This window comes from Dromaius novaehollandiae, chromosome 2 (assembly GCF_036370855.1).
Source record: "Dromaius novaehollandiae isolate bDroNov1 chromosome 2, bDroNov1.hap1, whole genome shotgun sequence".
Lineage (NCBI taxonomy): Eukaryota > Metazoa > Chordata > Aves > Casuariiformes > Dromaiidae > Dromaius > Dromaius novaehollandiae.
In genome coordinates, this window is record NC_088099.1 from 3,611,889 (window position 1) to 3,628,763 (window position 16,875).

Sequence of the window (16,875 nt, forward strand, 5' to 3'; positions counted from 1 at the left end):
GCTACGTGAAATGAACATATTTAGATGTTACTGTTTTAAAAAAACCCCACAAATAATAATAAAAAAAGCAATGCTCCAATAGTCCGTAAGTATTCTTGATGGTAATAGTGTTATAGAACCCATATACCAAATAAGCATCTCCAAATTGTACAGTATCCCCTCTCTTTTTTCCCCCCCATTTTTTTTTATATCATTTTGACCTTGCTGTTTGAGTGAGGTCTCACAGGCTTGATTCTTTTTTCTCAGAAAAAATATTCCTGATTCTTTTGGTGTTGAAAAGGAGCATTCCCCTTTCCTGCTACAGTAAGTCTTTTAAGGTGTTAGGAATTTGGGATATAGAAGCAAGTCTCTACTAATCTACCTCTTTTTCTGTCTGTAGTATAAAGAGAGATCTTGATAGCTGATCTGTTCTCTCCCCTAAGTTTAGTTTTCATATGTCCTCATCACCCATTTGCTTCTTCCGCTGGTTAGTTTCCCAGGTAACACAAGAAATTAGCTTATAGAATTCTTATTATTTTCACTGGTTTCAGCTTCAGAGAGTTAACAGCAGTGCATCCTGAACGGGTTAACCAGTTCCAGTGTGCTGCAGGTTAAGGTGGCTATAGGTAGGAATTATTAGAAGTCTCAAGTCAAAAGACAATACAAAATGCTGCTTTATCTTATGTTTAGTTTATCTTGACAAGGAAAAACAAGAAATAAACAAGAAATGTTTGTCTTGCCAAGAAATCGCAAAAGGATATAGTCAATGTAGAAATAAAAATGCCGTGCAGTGCTGTAACTCAGGTTACAGATAAGTTGTGATAGCTATTCATGAGGAGTATCTGGGAGCAATACTCTGTAGCTGTGAGTTCCTGTGATTTTAGGATAAGTGAGTGTAAAAGATCTTTTACACTAATTTAGCTAAAAGTTTTTTTTTTGGGGGGGGGGAGGAATCAAGTACTTTCTGTTAGATAAGACTTGTATATAGGGCAATAGAAGTAGTTTCTTCTAATTATTTGTAAGGAGTGGAACAGAGATACTTAGCTGTGATTGTGTTATATTTTAACTTAAAATATGTTCTTTCACAGAATTTTTTTAGTATTAAATATTATTGCTGCAGCTTTGTATCATCTGTAGACTGTTCCTGACTCTAAATAGGAAGATAACGACACCCTCTTGGAATCTTTTTAAACTCCACTTCCTCTAATGCTATAGTTCAGCAAGATACTCCAGATCTCCCTAACTTCACTGCGGACTTTCATATGATTTTTTACATAATGCAGTGGTCTCTATGAAAGTCCCTAAAACTTTTCCATTCTGCTTGAGGGGCCTTTGCTAGTCTGTCAGCAGCTATAGCTGTCTCAAAATGTGAGGTTACAGTCTTGAACTGTGTTTCCAGCACTTAGCTAGAGAACTTGCGAAACAAAAAATTTCCAGTAGTGAGGAGTAATACTTGAATCTCTCACTCTACTCCCAGTGCTGTTAAATCTTGGGATCAGAGGATTTTCAGAAATTATAGATGTGTGTCTCCTGGCTGCCGATCCCAAATAGTGATGGTGAGGCAGAAACCTCTCTGTGGAAAATTTATCCTATATTTGTAGCACAGGGTAGTGGAAGGCACCCTGGGATTTCTGTGCATCTTCTATCCTGTTCATCCTTGGAGATGCCCAAAACTTGATTGACCAAGGTCCTGAGCAGCTTGCTGTAGTTGACCCTGCTTTGAGCAGGGGAGGGGGTTGACTGGATGATCTCTAGATGTCCCTTCCAACCTCGCTATTCTGTGATTTCTCTGCCATGCAGGATCTTCTGTTCACATTACAAATTACTCTTTATCAAGTCCTTTATAGAGATCTGCAGATCTCATCCGACTGCATACGTGGCAGCTGTGCTAGCTTGGCACTTTATTGTGGAATGAGATGACAGCAGGAAGAAAAATATTGGAACAGCAGCCTCCCTTGAGGTCCTTTGCTCTTGCTGCTGCAGCAGTGAGACCATGCAGATAGTAACAGGAAGCAGCATGAAGGAGACGGTAGCAAAAAGTGAGCCAGCTTTGGGTTAGGAATGGTTTGTGCTGTGGGGGGCAAGACTCATGTCACAGATACCTTAATAATATCAATGACTAATAACTTCGATACTGTTTAATTTCATATATATTTATAATTGTATTGTTACCGTTACACTGACAAAGTTCTTTTGGTTTGCTTATTCCCAAATGAAAGAAACTTTAGAAGAGTTTCTGAATGTGGTGGGCAGCATGAGGCTTTTGGAAGCAGTGAATGTTATTGATAAATGCTTGAGTTTATGTTCACTCCTCAGTTATGAAGAACTTTCTGCAGAAGTTAAGAGCTCCTCTGTGTGCATTTGAAAATACGATGTGACTTAATAACAGTGGTAGGTGTCTCAAAAAAAAAAAAAGAAAAATTACACACACACGCGCGTGTGCACACACGGTCAGGTATGTTTGCAGGGAGAGAATTTAGCACATTCACATTTCCATTTTACAAGAATGAACCAGAGCTATATCTTGTTATGCTTTGAAAAAAAAAATTCCGCTAAGGCGATGTGCCTGGGTTTTAGATGTAATAAGTTTTTTTTGTTGTTATTGTTTTGAGAGGTAGTTTAGTGAGAATACAGGCTCTGCATGATTTGCAGCATGGGGAGAGTGAAGTAAGAGCCCTACCGAAGACTGTGGGAGTTGTCGTTTGATTTTGTTGGAGATAGCGTTTCATTCATTCATTTAAAGTTAGAGTTCTGACTGAAACATGTCTGTTCCTCTGCAGGCAGGTCCTTTCTTTGTAAAGCCAGTTATTTACGTTATCACTCTATCTGAAATTCAGTGAAGACTTTCAAAACTAAAACGTACTACTGTAAGCGACAGAATAACATTTTATCTCTTTTTCTTTTTTACTGTAACTTGTTATTAATTCATTTCTAAAGCACAGATGAGAGTTTCTCAGTTATTTTGAACTTTTTTTTTTTTTTTTTTTTTTTTTTTTAAACTAGCTAGAATGAGTCTCTGCCGTTTCGGAAGTGCTGACTGATGAGGCTGTATCTAGGGTACGTGAAGTACCTTCTCTCCTGAGCTTTAGTCACATTGTCCTGCACAACTCACATTAGCAGTGACTAATGGTGCTGAAAATAAAAGATAATCCATTAGTTACAGCTCCTATTTTTAAGCTATGCAGAAGTATTTTATACTTTAGCCATGGAGCATAATTTATATGTTGATTTTCAGTAGACTAAACAAGATCAAGGCACAGGCATGCAATTGTTAGTGTTGCTGAATTGTTAATACAATTTTGGCCTTGGTCAGTTAATGCTTTCCTAAACAATTACTGCGCGTGGTTCAAGAGCTCGCACAAGTGAGGAGCCATTTGGAGTAGGTAGTTTGGAAACTGCCCTCCTGATCTGAAGGGATAAAAGTTTAGTTGATCACATGAGCACTGTGAGCCTTGTAGCCTCTTTAGCCTTTAGAGTGTGATGAGGCATTCTTCTTTCTTTTTGTTTACTGATGCACATATAGACAGTGTGCCCTTATAGAATGTTACAGAATATGTGTCCAGCCTTTCTAAGGTTATACCACCTTAATTTATGTTATTTGGTAGGGATTTGTTTGGATGTGTAAGACAAGTTTATGGAAACTGATAAACCTTCAGTAAATTATTTTTATTTTTGTTAAAGTACCCTGCAGTGTCAAAGATTTGTTCTGTCTAGGTCAAGGTAGGAGAACCCTTTGCCACATCATACTGCTTCACTACTCTTTCAGAGCAAGAATGAGGAAGGGAGATCTTTTGGGTCTATGAGAGCTTTCACTAAACCAAATTCAGGTCTAAGATTTGTAGTAAGCAAGGCTTTATTGTTCTACCTTTGAGGAAAAAGGTCATAGGGAGAGAGAAAAGTTCAGATTAACGTAACATTTTCTCTTTTAAAAGGATGGGGCATGAGATAGTGGAGTGACCAATACTGAATTTTTGTTCTTTTATGTTATTTAGATATAAATAACTTTTGAAAAACCTGTCAGCACCCCTAGGTAGACTTGATGCATAAGACTGCATTCAGACTCTGAGCATTTCTCCTAAAACCTCTATTTTCTATTGTCTTGTTCTAGGCTTCAGAGGTATTTCTCCAATAGCAAGTACCAGTCTCACAGAATTAGCTAAACTTTAGGCCATATCAATATGACTTGTCTCTCTGCAGTTATTCAGAAAGGGTTTAGCAAATTGTTTGATTTCTTCGATCCAAAACTAGGTTGACCTGATGAGAGAGAATATTTTTTAGCTAGCTAAAAAGTGGAGTCTCACTTTTTGTACCTATTGGAGCAGCATTTACGATAAGCAGTATATACTTTGATACTTCGTGTAGCAAAAGTGGTTTGTTTTTTTGTTTTATTTTGTTTTTAATTGTCATGGTCTTAAAGCTCTTGATTTCCATCCCCAGCAGCCAGGTAGCAGGATTTCAGCAAAGCTTCTGAATGTTAGTAACTGAGGTGCATGCTTGACTTAGAGGCCTTGTCTGTGTCTTGTACCGTTTGGGTGAGATTCAGGTAGCAGATTTAAGGCATCTCAACTTATCTGTCTACGTGTTGCTAGTTGCTTGAATGCCTGTTACATGAAATGGTGATCTAGTTAATACTATCAGTGGAGCCTGGAGAGCAATTCTTTTTACCTACTGTTGTCCTGGTTCAAAATGGATGGTATGCAGACTTCTTCCATTCCCCCAGTATGGTATTCTGTAGAGGCAGATGTGCAATCAAAATTCTTACCAAGTGTTCTTTTGAATTTGAATATATATCAACATATGTGTATTCCAGTAGTCATTCTGTCTCTTACCCCAAGCCATGTGACATTCTGTGGAGTCCAGACTTGTTTTCTTTGAAATTCTGTCCTTTTGCCACTAAAACAAAGTGCCTCATCAGTCAACTCCATTTTTTTTCATGTTGATCGATTGCTTAGACCTTTACTATCCAGAAGCTGTTGAAAATAGTTTGAAATAACTATTAAGATACTCTGTTTAGGGATGGTCTAAGAACCAAGGCACAAGTGGTGTACTTGTAGGACTGCTCTATATGAATTGGCTTTGACACTGGCTCCTATACTGTCTTTGTAGCCACATTGCAGAGATGTGGAAGATAAGGTGGATGGAAAACTGGCTGGACTGTCAAGCTAAATGGGTTGTGATCAGCGGTAGAAAAGGCCAGCTGACAGCCAGTTGCTGGCGGCATCCCTTGGGAATAACTGCTGGGGCCAGTACTGTTTAATACCTTTGTTCACTGCCCTCGCCCCACTGGTTACTCTTGCTAAGGCAGCAATGTATATATAAGTAAAATATATATAATTTATTTATTTTTAATAGGACAGTGGTCAGCTATTTGAACAAGTTGCCCGGAGAAGGTGGTGGGATCTCCATCCTTGGAGGTACTCAGAATTCAGCTTGGCAAAATCTTGAGTAACTTGGTCTGATCGGATCTGCTCTGAGTAGGGAATTAGCCTAGATGACCCCAGGGCACCGAAGAGGTTCCTTCCGGCCTAAATTGTTCTGTGTTTCTGATTCTGCCTAAACCTTTATAAATCACAGCTGCTGTTTAGGCAGCTCCTGGTTCAGATACCTAATTAGGTACAGTCCTTCATTGTTACTTAGGTCTCCTATTGCTCGTTCTCTGAATGGTGGTTGTCAGCCATTTAACTCTAATAGCTTTTCTGAACCAAAACGTAAAGTGAGAAGAGAGTTTACTTTTCTTAAGTCAATTCTGCGCCGTGGAATTCGCAAACAGATGTTCTTCCCTGCTTACATTGAGCTCTTTGCAGCAATACATTGTGTGTTCAGGGATATAACAGGGATAATTGCTCTGCTCTTTGTTTTCTCAGAAGAGATGTGTATGCTCGTCACACATCCATTTTCAGTGATATAGGCTGGAAGATTCTGAGCTTGTGAGTTTGAGACACAAACACCTAAACTGTGAAATCTGTAGAGAATTCCTGTAATTTTATAGTAAGTAATTTTTTTTAAGCAGATGCATACATTTCTTAGGCGAAAGAAGAGAGCAAATTTTAGATTGTATCCTTGTGTAGTGCCTGCTTAATTGATATACATTTAATTTTCCTGAGAAATCATTTAGATCAAGATATAAAAGGAAGGTTGTACTTTGATGTTGTCTTTGCTGCTTGTTTGTAGAAAATCTAACATTTAAAGTTTTTTTTCCTTCTCTTTTCAACATAGGTAAATAGCAAGAAACAAAAAATGGACACTCAGTTATTCTCACCGTTATTAGGAACGATTACTAATACACCACCCCCACTAGAATCTTCACGTTTATATAGTGACTGGGCTGCATGTGGAGATGATACCAGCGCAAAAACTTCTTTTCAAGACTGCACAAAAAAAAGGTATGGACCTTCTTGGTATAATCTTATGGTGATATTCTAGAAAACTGGAATTGTTACTGGGCAGCACAAGTGGGATTCCAGGTCTCTTTAGGAAGAAGTCATGAGATAACTACTTTGCTAGAAACTCTATAAATTCTTTATTCTATAATATTTATTATAGAGTTTGTGAAAAATGGTAGGAGGTTTGTGAGGGTTTATATATTATATATGTATATTTGTATAAAATTTTAAAATGTTTATATACATACATTTATATACATACATACATTTTAAAAATTGATTAAAAAAAATATTACTTTTAAGGAAAGAAATGGGAACCTGTCCTATGTAATTGAAAACTGCTTTAAAAAGACCTGTCGTCTTCCCTACCTCCCACCTCTCAGTACTGTAGATCATTTTGATCCTGCTTGATGACATGGAGTATTTCCTGGAACATCAATAAGGAAGAGTGTGTTAGACACAGGACAGATGTGAGGGGATAGCCCTTTGCCACTGACAGCATAAATATAGGAAGCTGATGCATTTTCAAGAGTAGCTGTATACATAATATCATGCGTTTGACATAATGCCCTCAAGTGTGATTTTTATATTCAGAAAGCTCTGTATTTTCAGAAGCTTGAAGAATGCAAAGGGTCTTTGTTACTTGAATCATGCATTACAAATATGTGAGTGAACTTGTTTGTCAACTAAAAATAGCTAGTTCAATAAGTGATTTATGTAGTCCAATAAACAAACTTTTTGGTGGAAAAGATCAACATTCATTTCTGAGATTAAAAACTATATTTTCCCTGTAGTTAAAATGGGCAACCTTGGAATGCTCCCTAAAGAGAGAAGGATCACTTTGGCTACTCTCTTTAAATTGTAATGGACTTTTTGGTCTTCATTTTACCTGGATTCCCAACCTTAAGAGTCAGGTTATTTTCTCTTTTCAGCCTTCCCTTGGACTTTTTGTGGAGTCCTCCATGATAGATCTTTGGAAAGTTCATCTCCATGCGTAGTATTTGCCAGAAGGGCAAATAAGGTCTTGAGGCTTATTAAGAAATAAAGACAAAACCAGAAACATTTTTATTACATTGTAGAAATCTACTCTGACTTGAGAGTCTGTCTCTTTGACAAGAGATCTCTTGACTATTGCAAGCATTTCTGATCATCCGGTCTTAATAATGTAGTAGAACTATTAAAGGTGTAGAGAAGGGCAACAAAGCTGGACAAAGGTTTGAAAGCTTCCGTGTTAGTAGAGAATAAATAAAATGACTCTTCAGCTTTGAAAAGAGACAGCTATGCAGCGGTATGACTTCTGTAAAATCATGCGTGATGTGATGATTATGAGGAACAGGAAATGATTATTTTGCAATATAAAAATAGGGGCACCCACCAAAAAAATTGGGTAGCAGCTTAAACTAAAAGGACGCTTTTTCACACAATCCGTAAATGTTTTGTTACTTCACTGTCCCAGAAGTGCAGGGATAACAAAAGGGAACTAGGCAAATTCATTCAGGGTTGGTTCATTGACCACTTAAACACAAAGGTTTGGAATATTGTGTGGCTCAAGAAACTTCTAACTTGCTGATTATCAAGCTGAAGGGTATTCTAGGAGAAGGATTGCTCTGTCCTGCTCTCCAGGCGTTTGCTACTGGCTGTTATCAGACATGAAAGTGTGGACTAAACAGAGATTAGGAGTGATCTAGGTATAGCAGTTCTCTTGGTTTTGTTACCCAGTCAGTTAGACTTACGAAATTCTTGCTGCAGCTACTTGCCACTAAACTAATTGAGTTGGTGTGTTATCTATTTCTCTCCTTGGGGTCACTTTCATACTGTTCAGAATTTGCTGCGTTCTCTTTTATGTGATTGGGTGTTCTCTCTCTTATATTGCTCATTTTATGGTTTGTGTACAGTAATTGAAATAATGTTAAAACTCTTCCAGCTTTAGAAATGCATAAACAATAATTCATTGTTAGGCATCCTGCTCTTTTTTCCAACTTAATGTCAAGTCCTGGCAGTATAATGTTGCCTTATTTGGGGGGTTGGTTGATGCTGCTTGACACAATAGTTCTTGCCACTTGATACCTATGATGACTTTATTAACATTTCTAATGTCAATCTCATTGTATTCTTTTTTTTTTTTTTCAATTACCCAATAAGAAAGAGGAAGTTTGAGGTGCTGAGAAAGGAGAGTCCACTGGTTCACAAGAGCTGAAAGGGAACAGTTAAGAAAGATGCATGCATTGTGAAGAAGCTAAATACTGGGTTTTTTGCTAGTCTTCATCAGGAAGAGTGTTGCAGAGATGTTTATTTTGAAATTTATTTTGTATAAAAGATCATATATCTTTATTAGTATCTATAAGTGCTAAGCTTAATCTCAAAGTGGCAGGCTACTAATAAAATATACAATCTCTTCTTAAAAGCAGCCTCTAGATTATTCTCAGATAGCAAATATAAGGTAGCTGAATAAAAGTGGTTCAAATGTTACTTGTCTGTTAATGATAATCCATGTGTACACTCATGCTGAGAATGTAGATATGCAGTATTCCTTGCAGTTACTAGGTTATTTTTGCTTATAGTATTGTAGAGTGCTTCGTGCCTAACTGTAGTAAGTGTAGTACAGCCATATCATTTTAGTTCCTCTATAAACTGCTTGATGAGAGTGACTAGTCCATCACTGGATATTTCTTTGCAGTGTAAGTTTGCTCGTGCTTTTGTCCTTTTAATTCTCACTTATTTCACCGCTGAAATTATTTCACACAATAAACTCAAGGACTCTCAATGCCTTTTTCTATGCATAGGCCTTTTGTTAGACCAGTATTCTTGTGCCACCAACTTCCCTTGAGGAATGTCCCTTTGGAAATGCATCCTTAGTCAGCCCTTGGTTGGATGAAGTTATTTACAGCTTTGAAGAATTCAGGCATATTCTCAAATGTAGTATCTCTGAAAAAGAAGATAGTTCCATTTTAATTTCTATCCTTAAAGATTATGGACATGTCCCAAGTTTCAATTCTGGAGTTAATCACAACAGCCAGAACAGCACAAGGATGTGCCAAAGGTACTATTTCTATTTGCCTGTTGTTCTTTCACTCATCTTCTACAGCCCTGCTCCCCCTGTCAGTCCCTCGGAAGTTTTGCTGAGGAGCTGTAGTTCTTAGTTCTTGTGTCCTCTCTCTTGCTCTTTCTCTGTTTTCAGGGACAAACTTGCTCACTGCCACAAACTCTGTGTCAGGCTGGATGTTCTTACTCTGTTTGGTGTAGTTGCAGGCAATTTTATTTTATGTTTTTCCATGAGCCAGTGATGTGCCCTTGTGGCCAAGGCCAATGGTATCCTGGCTGCATTAGGAAGAGCATTGCCAGCAGGTCGAGGGAGGTGATCCTGCCCCTCTACTCAGCCCTGGTGAGGCCACATCTGGAGTGATGTGTCCAGTGCTGGGTTCCCCAGGAGAAGAGAGACATGGACCTGCTGGAGCGAGTCCAGTGGAGGGCTACTAAGATGATGAAGAGACTGGAGCAGCTCTCATCTGAGGAAAGGCTGAGAGAGCTGGGACTCTTCAGCCTGGAGAAGAGAAGGCTGAGAAGGGATCTTATCAGTGTGTACAAGTATCTGAAGAGAAGGTGTCAAGAGGATGGGGCCAGACTCTTCGCAGTGGTGCCCAGGGATAGGATGAGAGGCAATGGGCACAAACTGAAACACAGGAAGCTCCGTCTGAGCATGAAGAAAAACTTCTTTCCTGTGAGGGTGACTGAGCACTGTCACAGGTTGCCCAGAGAGGTTGTGGAGTCTCCTTCCTTGGAACTATTCAGAAAACATCTGGACACAATCCTGGGCATCATGCTCTAGGTGACCCTGCTTGAACTGAACGGGGGGGGCTGGACTAGATGATCTCCAGAGGTCCCTTCCAACCTCAACCCTTCTATGATTCTGGCTTCTCCCATGTGCTGTTTATTTTCATGGATTCTTTTCATGTTGCTGTGCCTTTATAGAAAGTAGGCTGTCTTATGACACTGGGAGACAGAGATTTGACCTCTTGATGTTGCAAAATCAAGGGATTTTACAGCAAGTATTTTCTGGTATGAAATTAGAAAGGATAATAGCTGCTTGCCTTGGTCTTGAGAAAATTGAATGCCTTTAAGACTGGGATTGTGACTTTAATATGAATTATCCAACTTTTGGTAGAAGGTATTATATTTTGAAGCCAGAAGACATAATTGCCTTCTTTCATACATGTGCCGGTGTGGTTCAGGGGAAGTATGGATCAGGATGGATCAGGATTTTTAGAAGTATAAGATGGTTCCTTGACATGTTACAGTACCAAGAATTTTCAGATTGCTGGTAGTGAAAAGTACTTGCAGGAGACACAAGGGGGTGTTTCTAGTTCTGGGTTTGAACAACTGACTGATTTAAGAAAAAAAGGATTCATTAAGGCTGCAGATTCTCTTGCCTTGAATTGTGTTGTAGTGCTTCTGTGCGTGTCCAGTATGAAAGTCTCATCTAACTTCTGCCAGATCTCTAAAGTTTGTTTGGGCAACTTTAGGCTTAATGCTAGCCCGTACTCATTCTTTCCAAGGAATGTTTAATTCTGCAGTGCATCCAGCTTCCTGCAACTGTCCTGTCCACAGTTCTAAAATGGTCAGCAGTTTGTTTATTTTTTTGTTTCCATACCACTTTGTCAATTGACTCTGATTACTTTTCCTTACTTACTGATAATCTTCGTCTATATACAACTTCCACCTGTGATCTCCAGTTAGTTGCACACCAAAACCGAGCTAAATAGGCCTTGTTCATAAAAACCAAGAGTTCTGTCTGGGAAAGATACAGAAGAGGTCTAATTATCCAATACCAGTTCACAGTTCTACATTTCATTGTAAACAGCTCTATAAACATCTCATTTTGAAACTGAAATAAAAGACAAAAGTTGGGATTGTGTAAGAAAAGTGATGGTTGAACACCTTTAGAGTTTATCCAAAATATTTAATGAAGTCTTGACCAACTGCTTTCAAAAAAGGAGGTTTAAAAGTGATTCAATTAATCTTAATATCTTTAAGTATATTTAAATAAGATAATATTTTTAAAGTTAAAATAATCTTCAATATCAAAATTGAATAAATTAGAATCTTCAGGGTTTAGAGAAGATTGATCTTATTTATCCTATAAGGAGACAGAAAAGATAAAAATGTCATACCTGTGTAATATTAATAGTTCAAATAAAGTTTATTGGAAAGAGAGCAGAATCTTGTGTTGTTCCCATATCTTCACAGAATAGCTCAAGACATCTCCAGTAAAGCAAGAAGGTAGGAAAATAGGAAATGGTAAAGGAAAATTATTTTTCTGCCTGTTTCAGGCTATAGAATTCACGAATGCAGGAAGAGCTTTCAGTGTATGGGTAGTGCAAATATGTTAAATGCAGAGCATTTTTAAGAAATACTGCTACAATAAATTAAGGCTAAATTCATGTTATACTACTTCTGCCTGTTTTGTAAACTCTTATTTATCTAGGTGTTTTATTTTTTCAGGGCACAGATAAATCTTTCGTATTCTGGTAATGGCCCCGATATGTTTGGGCTGGTGACAAGCATTTTAGAGGAGCCAAACAAGCCAGAACCAGTTACAGATTGGTAAGTTTATTTGGAAAGATCTTATATGTTGCCTGTCACTTTTTTTTATTACATCCTTTCGTTACCAGATATGCATTTTGCATGATATCTTGGAATTGAGTGACAAAGGACTTATTTTTATCGCTTAAATTCCCTTAAAATGGTAGTGTTTTTTTTTTCTAGCAGTTGAAATAAACTGTTAGAAACACAATTTTTATAGTCTTCCATGAGTCTACAGCATTTAAAAAAAATCTCCTTTTAAAATAAACAATGGAGAGTTAACTATGAATACAGTTGAACCTGAAATAATGAATACAAATAAGCTCTGCAGTCTTGAATACAAATATTATAAACAGTCCTGGAGCTGATATGGTTTGATCATTGTAGCTATTATCACGTTGGGTAGCAAGCCATTGGCTCGCAACAGCGTTTTGTGTAATAGCTTGTAGATTATGATTTTTGCCCCCAAAAGAGAGAGGAAGGGTTTTATGTTTGTGATGTTTCAGCCGCCCTTTTCATAAGGTTATTAAACATGGAAATAAAATATATATCTTAAAACTTGAGAATATAATCAAAACCAAACTATTCATATTGATAAACATGTCTGTGTCTCCTACCTTTTTAGCTTCTAAACCTGGTCAGGGCAAGGATCAGGTAGCTTCACATGCTTTGTGTAGTGTAAAATGAATTGACTTGTTTTCTTGCCTTCCCAATTTGAATTTATGCAATATTTTTGAAATTTGATAGGGGGCACTATGCAAGTTACTTTCTAGCAATCTGAACATAGCAGAAATTCTGTTTTTTAATGCGAAAATGATTTCATTTAGTGGAAAATGTACATGGCACTTCTCTTTTTTTTTTTTTTTTTTTTTTTTTTTTTTTTTAGCGGAAGGTAATGTGGCAGTGTCTGTATGTTGGCATATACTGTTATTATATTGTCATCTTGAATTTTGGTGCCTCTTTGGTGAAGAGAAGTGTAATACTCATAACATCAAGAAAGTCTATGATTTGGAACTGAAAACAATTTGTATAGGAAGTGTGGAAGAATTATTTGTCTCTTAATACTAAAGTTTTGGTTTGATTGTTTTGAATTGAAAGATATAAAACGTAAGGAATAAGTGTCTGCAAAATTATGCTTGCTTGTGGATTTCAGGAATCTGTGATACCGGATGGTAAACTCAATATCCTCTTGATTGAGTTTCAGTCAACTTGTCCCAAGATGTATGGAAAGGAAAACTTCACAAGGATGTTTAGTTATTCCCCCTTCATATGAAAAAAAACAGGTTCTTGAAGATCAATCAAATTGCAGGGATTTTGATAATTTTTGTTAAACCTATAATTTCAACATAATTAAAGTAGAAGGTAGTGAAAGTGATATATTAGACTATTGTTCTTTTTTAATTCTCATTTCTCTCATTTGAACCCTGGTGGACATGCAGGTGAATGTTAGGGGGATCCCAGGAATAATATAATTATTTGGTAGCTTATAAATACTGTTGGAAAGCAAATCAGATGGTACGCATTTTGCAACTGATGGAAAAAAACCCCTCACATTTCTGTTGTTTTTCTTTTATTTTTTCTTTTATTTTTTCCCCTCAATAAGTAGTAAGATGTAGCAAGCATTACAGAGCCTGGCACTACTTTTATAAAAGTAGTATATGGCTGAATTTTTTTTTAAAGGATACACTGAAATTTTGCGTTAAATGTGGCATAAGTTCACGTGTCTTTGGAAAAATGATAGAAGAATAAAACAATAAATGTATTTCACAAATTTCAGGTAGAAATAAGAAGCTGTAGTATTGTAACACTTCAGCACGTGAAAGTGTAAGAGAGAGCCTAAAATTGTGATAGACAAAATGATTGATATGAGAGAACAGCACCGGCAGTCAGATTTCATATAGTGTTTACTCACTGCAGCAGGAATTTTTTCCTGTTAAATTTTGTAACAGAGCTGTGTATGGTAAGCCAGAGATGTAACAGGGGTTTAAATATTTAGAGGGGAAATATAACACTGAAACATGAACTGTTGCAGTGTAAGAAATGTGTTCAGTGATTCCTGAAGGTTTGTTTAATTTTGTTACAGGAATTCTCTTTCAAGATTATTTCCACCTATGTGGGCACCTGATCTTGGAAACAGTGGTGAATTCTCAGGGCTTTCGCCTAAGCACTCTGTTGAAAGTAAGGATTTTTCAAACCTGATTGGCACGCAGAACTGCTATCAAGAACACTTGCAGAAGGCACATGATGTGGAGGTGTTACACAGAGGGTTTGAAGATCTTCATCTCATAGAGTCTTGGCTTTCTCCCTCTGACTCTTGTACTCAGCCTGATAATATCCTGAAGAACAGTTACCCTGAAAATTCCTCTTTCCAAAATAATACTGTAATTCAGCAAGAAGGGTTTTCTTTTCAGAATGTGGACTATAATCAGCATGTGTGCAATTATGACCTTATGAGGTTAAACAGAGACTATGAAAAAATCAGTTCCAATTTTAGCACCTTTTCTTCTCAAAACAGAATTAAAGAAGGCACTAACTTTCAGAAAGAGTATTGGAAAACTGAAAGATCAAGAGGCAACATTATGAAAAATGATGCACAAGAACAAACAAAGTACTCCCCTGAGCTGTCTAACCAACCTGTTGATGACTCTTGGGATAACGTATCCCAGGACAACCACTTGTTTTCTAAAAGATATGAAAACTTTACAGCTACTCATAAATCACATTCATCTGTTCATCCATCGCTGTATTTTTTCAATCAACCAGCTAAAGAAAACCATTTTTCTGGAGGAGCAAACAGAAAACCACAGGAAACTCATGTGCAGAATGGTCATAATACCTTTACTTTGGGGGATGCTTTTAATAATAATGAATGTAAGATCCATATTAATCCTAAAGAATGCTCTCGTAAAATTTCTGAATATGATTCATCTGTAAAAAACGTTGTACAAAATGGGAGTTACTCATCATACCATGGGCATTCATGGCTGGATGGGAAAACTGCAAGTCCCACAGCTGCATCAGATATCACTTACAGAAAACAAGTTATAACAAGCCCGCAATCATCTTCAGGGGTTTCAACCATGTCTGGTGGCTCTCCTACCCATCAGTCTATAACACAGTCCTCTTACTACTCACAGATCTCACCTGTCCTCTCTTCAAGGAAAGATGGAAGGTTACAAGTATCAAATGGTGTTTCTAATAATTTGGGAGTTTCTAATTTCATCTCAGAAAATCATAAACAAATGAAGCCCATTGGACGCTCACAGCATGATTCCTTGACTAATAAGAAGGGGCAATACCGTAAATTTCCCATTAATTTTTCCTCTGACTGGTTAACACAGCAGAATTCTGTAAGTGAAGGCTCTGAAAAGTACCATAGATTTCAAAAAAAGCAAACCCAGGAGAACAGTAATAAAGATGATAGAAGAGGCAGAAGGAACTGGATTCCTCATTTTGGGTATACAGCCCAAAATCGTCAGCCGTTCAATGTGTTCCGAAAAAAGCAAGAACAAAATGGTGGTAGCATGTCAGATTTCATCAGTCCTTCTTTTCTTCCTTCTTTCCCATTAATGTCTGATTTTAAGCAAAATCCCAACTTTCCTCCATTTAATCACCATCTGTTTTCATCAGCCAATAATTTCAATTTTCCTCCTTCACCATTTCCATTCTCAGACCTGGTTGACCTTTTTCATTATGATGATTTTAATCACTTGAATCCCTTCATCAGTGATCTGTTTTGTGGGGAAATAACTGCACCATACTTTGCCTTTCCAACACCATTTAACAAGTATAGACCTCCAAGAAATCGTAGTGGACCTGCTAATGAGCTTCATACTCGACTGGAGGAGTGTTATGAGCAGTGGAGAGCTTTGGAGAAAGAAAGAAAGAAGGTATAACTGATAATTTTCTGTCTAAGGTGGTGATTGCAAGAAGCAGTTATAGAGAGCAGATATTATGGCCTGTCACTCCTTTTTGAGAAGAAGAAAATCGTATTGTTGCATTAAATTGGTTTTAAATATTTGAAACACCATGTGCAACATCTGCTTTGAATATAACATTTGCATTGTTTGGTATGACTACTTTTAAATCATGCATATGAGTTTGGGGTTCAGTTTCTAATATCTCTTTCCACTGGGAATGGGCTGCTGACAGCATTTCTGTCTATTAACTGAAATTTGATGTGAATGTTTGCTACAACAAATGTGATAAGAACGTCACTGACCAAAGCACTGAATTATCTTTAGCTTGGACACTGTTCTGTGTTTGTATGGTCAGTACAAAATCACTAGCTAGTTGTTCATCGATTCAGTAGGCTTTTGTTATGATTTGAGAGCCATCAGTCTTAAATGAGGATATAGCAAGGCCTTCACTCCTTCTCCCAGCCCCCTTATGCCCAACTATATCTTTAACTGAGGTATTTGAAACCCATGCATTTTTTCCCCCAACACTCATTTAAAGAAAAAAATCTTTTTTTTCTTTAATTGTCACCAGTCTTCTTTCGCTTATTCCTTTTGTTTTTTTGTTTTATTAAATTTTTGGTTTAGTGCTGGAAGAAAATAATCCTGGGCATTCCGTCTGAGTCTGTAAAGAAAAACAGTGATGGTGTTTTGAGTGGATGTGACTTTTCCCAAAGGAAGCTTCAGTTTCTACCCTTCTCATTACAGTCACTTTCCTGCCTCAGACCCCCTAGTTAAGAAGTGTTGTCCTTGAGGAGACTGTGCTACTAACAAGCATATTGCCACTTGGGAATTAAAGCTCTGAGCTCAAAAGGGGCAGGAGATATGTCCCCAGAAACAGTCAAGCTCCTGAACTGCATATCAGATCTCTGAAACTAGGATGTTTTCTTGATGATTCACAGTCCTGTTTTACACTGTCTGAATGCCTGTCTACTTCTTCCATGTTGGAGAAGGCTCCTCGTCAGTGGAGAAAGAGG

The 16,875-nt window shown here is 37.5% G+C and overlaps 1 protein-coding gene across 4 annotated transcripts in view; it reads left to right on the top strand.

Annotated features, from left to right (window-relative positions):
* Positions 1 to 16,875, top strand: part of LOC112981487 (meiosis-specific coiled-coil domain-containing protein MEIOC-like) — a 39,384-nt gene that overhangs the window by 10,032 nt on the left and 12,477 nt on the right. For all 4 annotated transcript variants that reach the window (XM_026097153.2, XM_026097169.2, XM_026097160.2 and 1 more), the window contains exons 3-5: positions 6,196 to 6,362; positions 11,862 to 11,963; positions 14,026 to 15,832. In XM_026097153.2, coding sequence (XP_025952938.2) covers positions 6,196 to 6,362; positions 11,862 to 11,963; positions 14,026 to 15,832 — 2,076 coding nt within the window. The remainder of the gene's footprint in view (positions 1 to 6,195; positions 6,363 to 11,861; positions 11,964 to 14,025; positions 15,833 to 16,875) is intronic.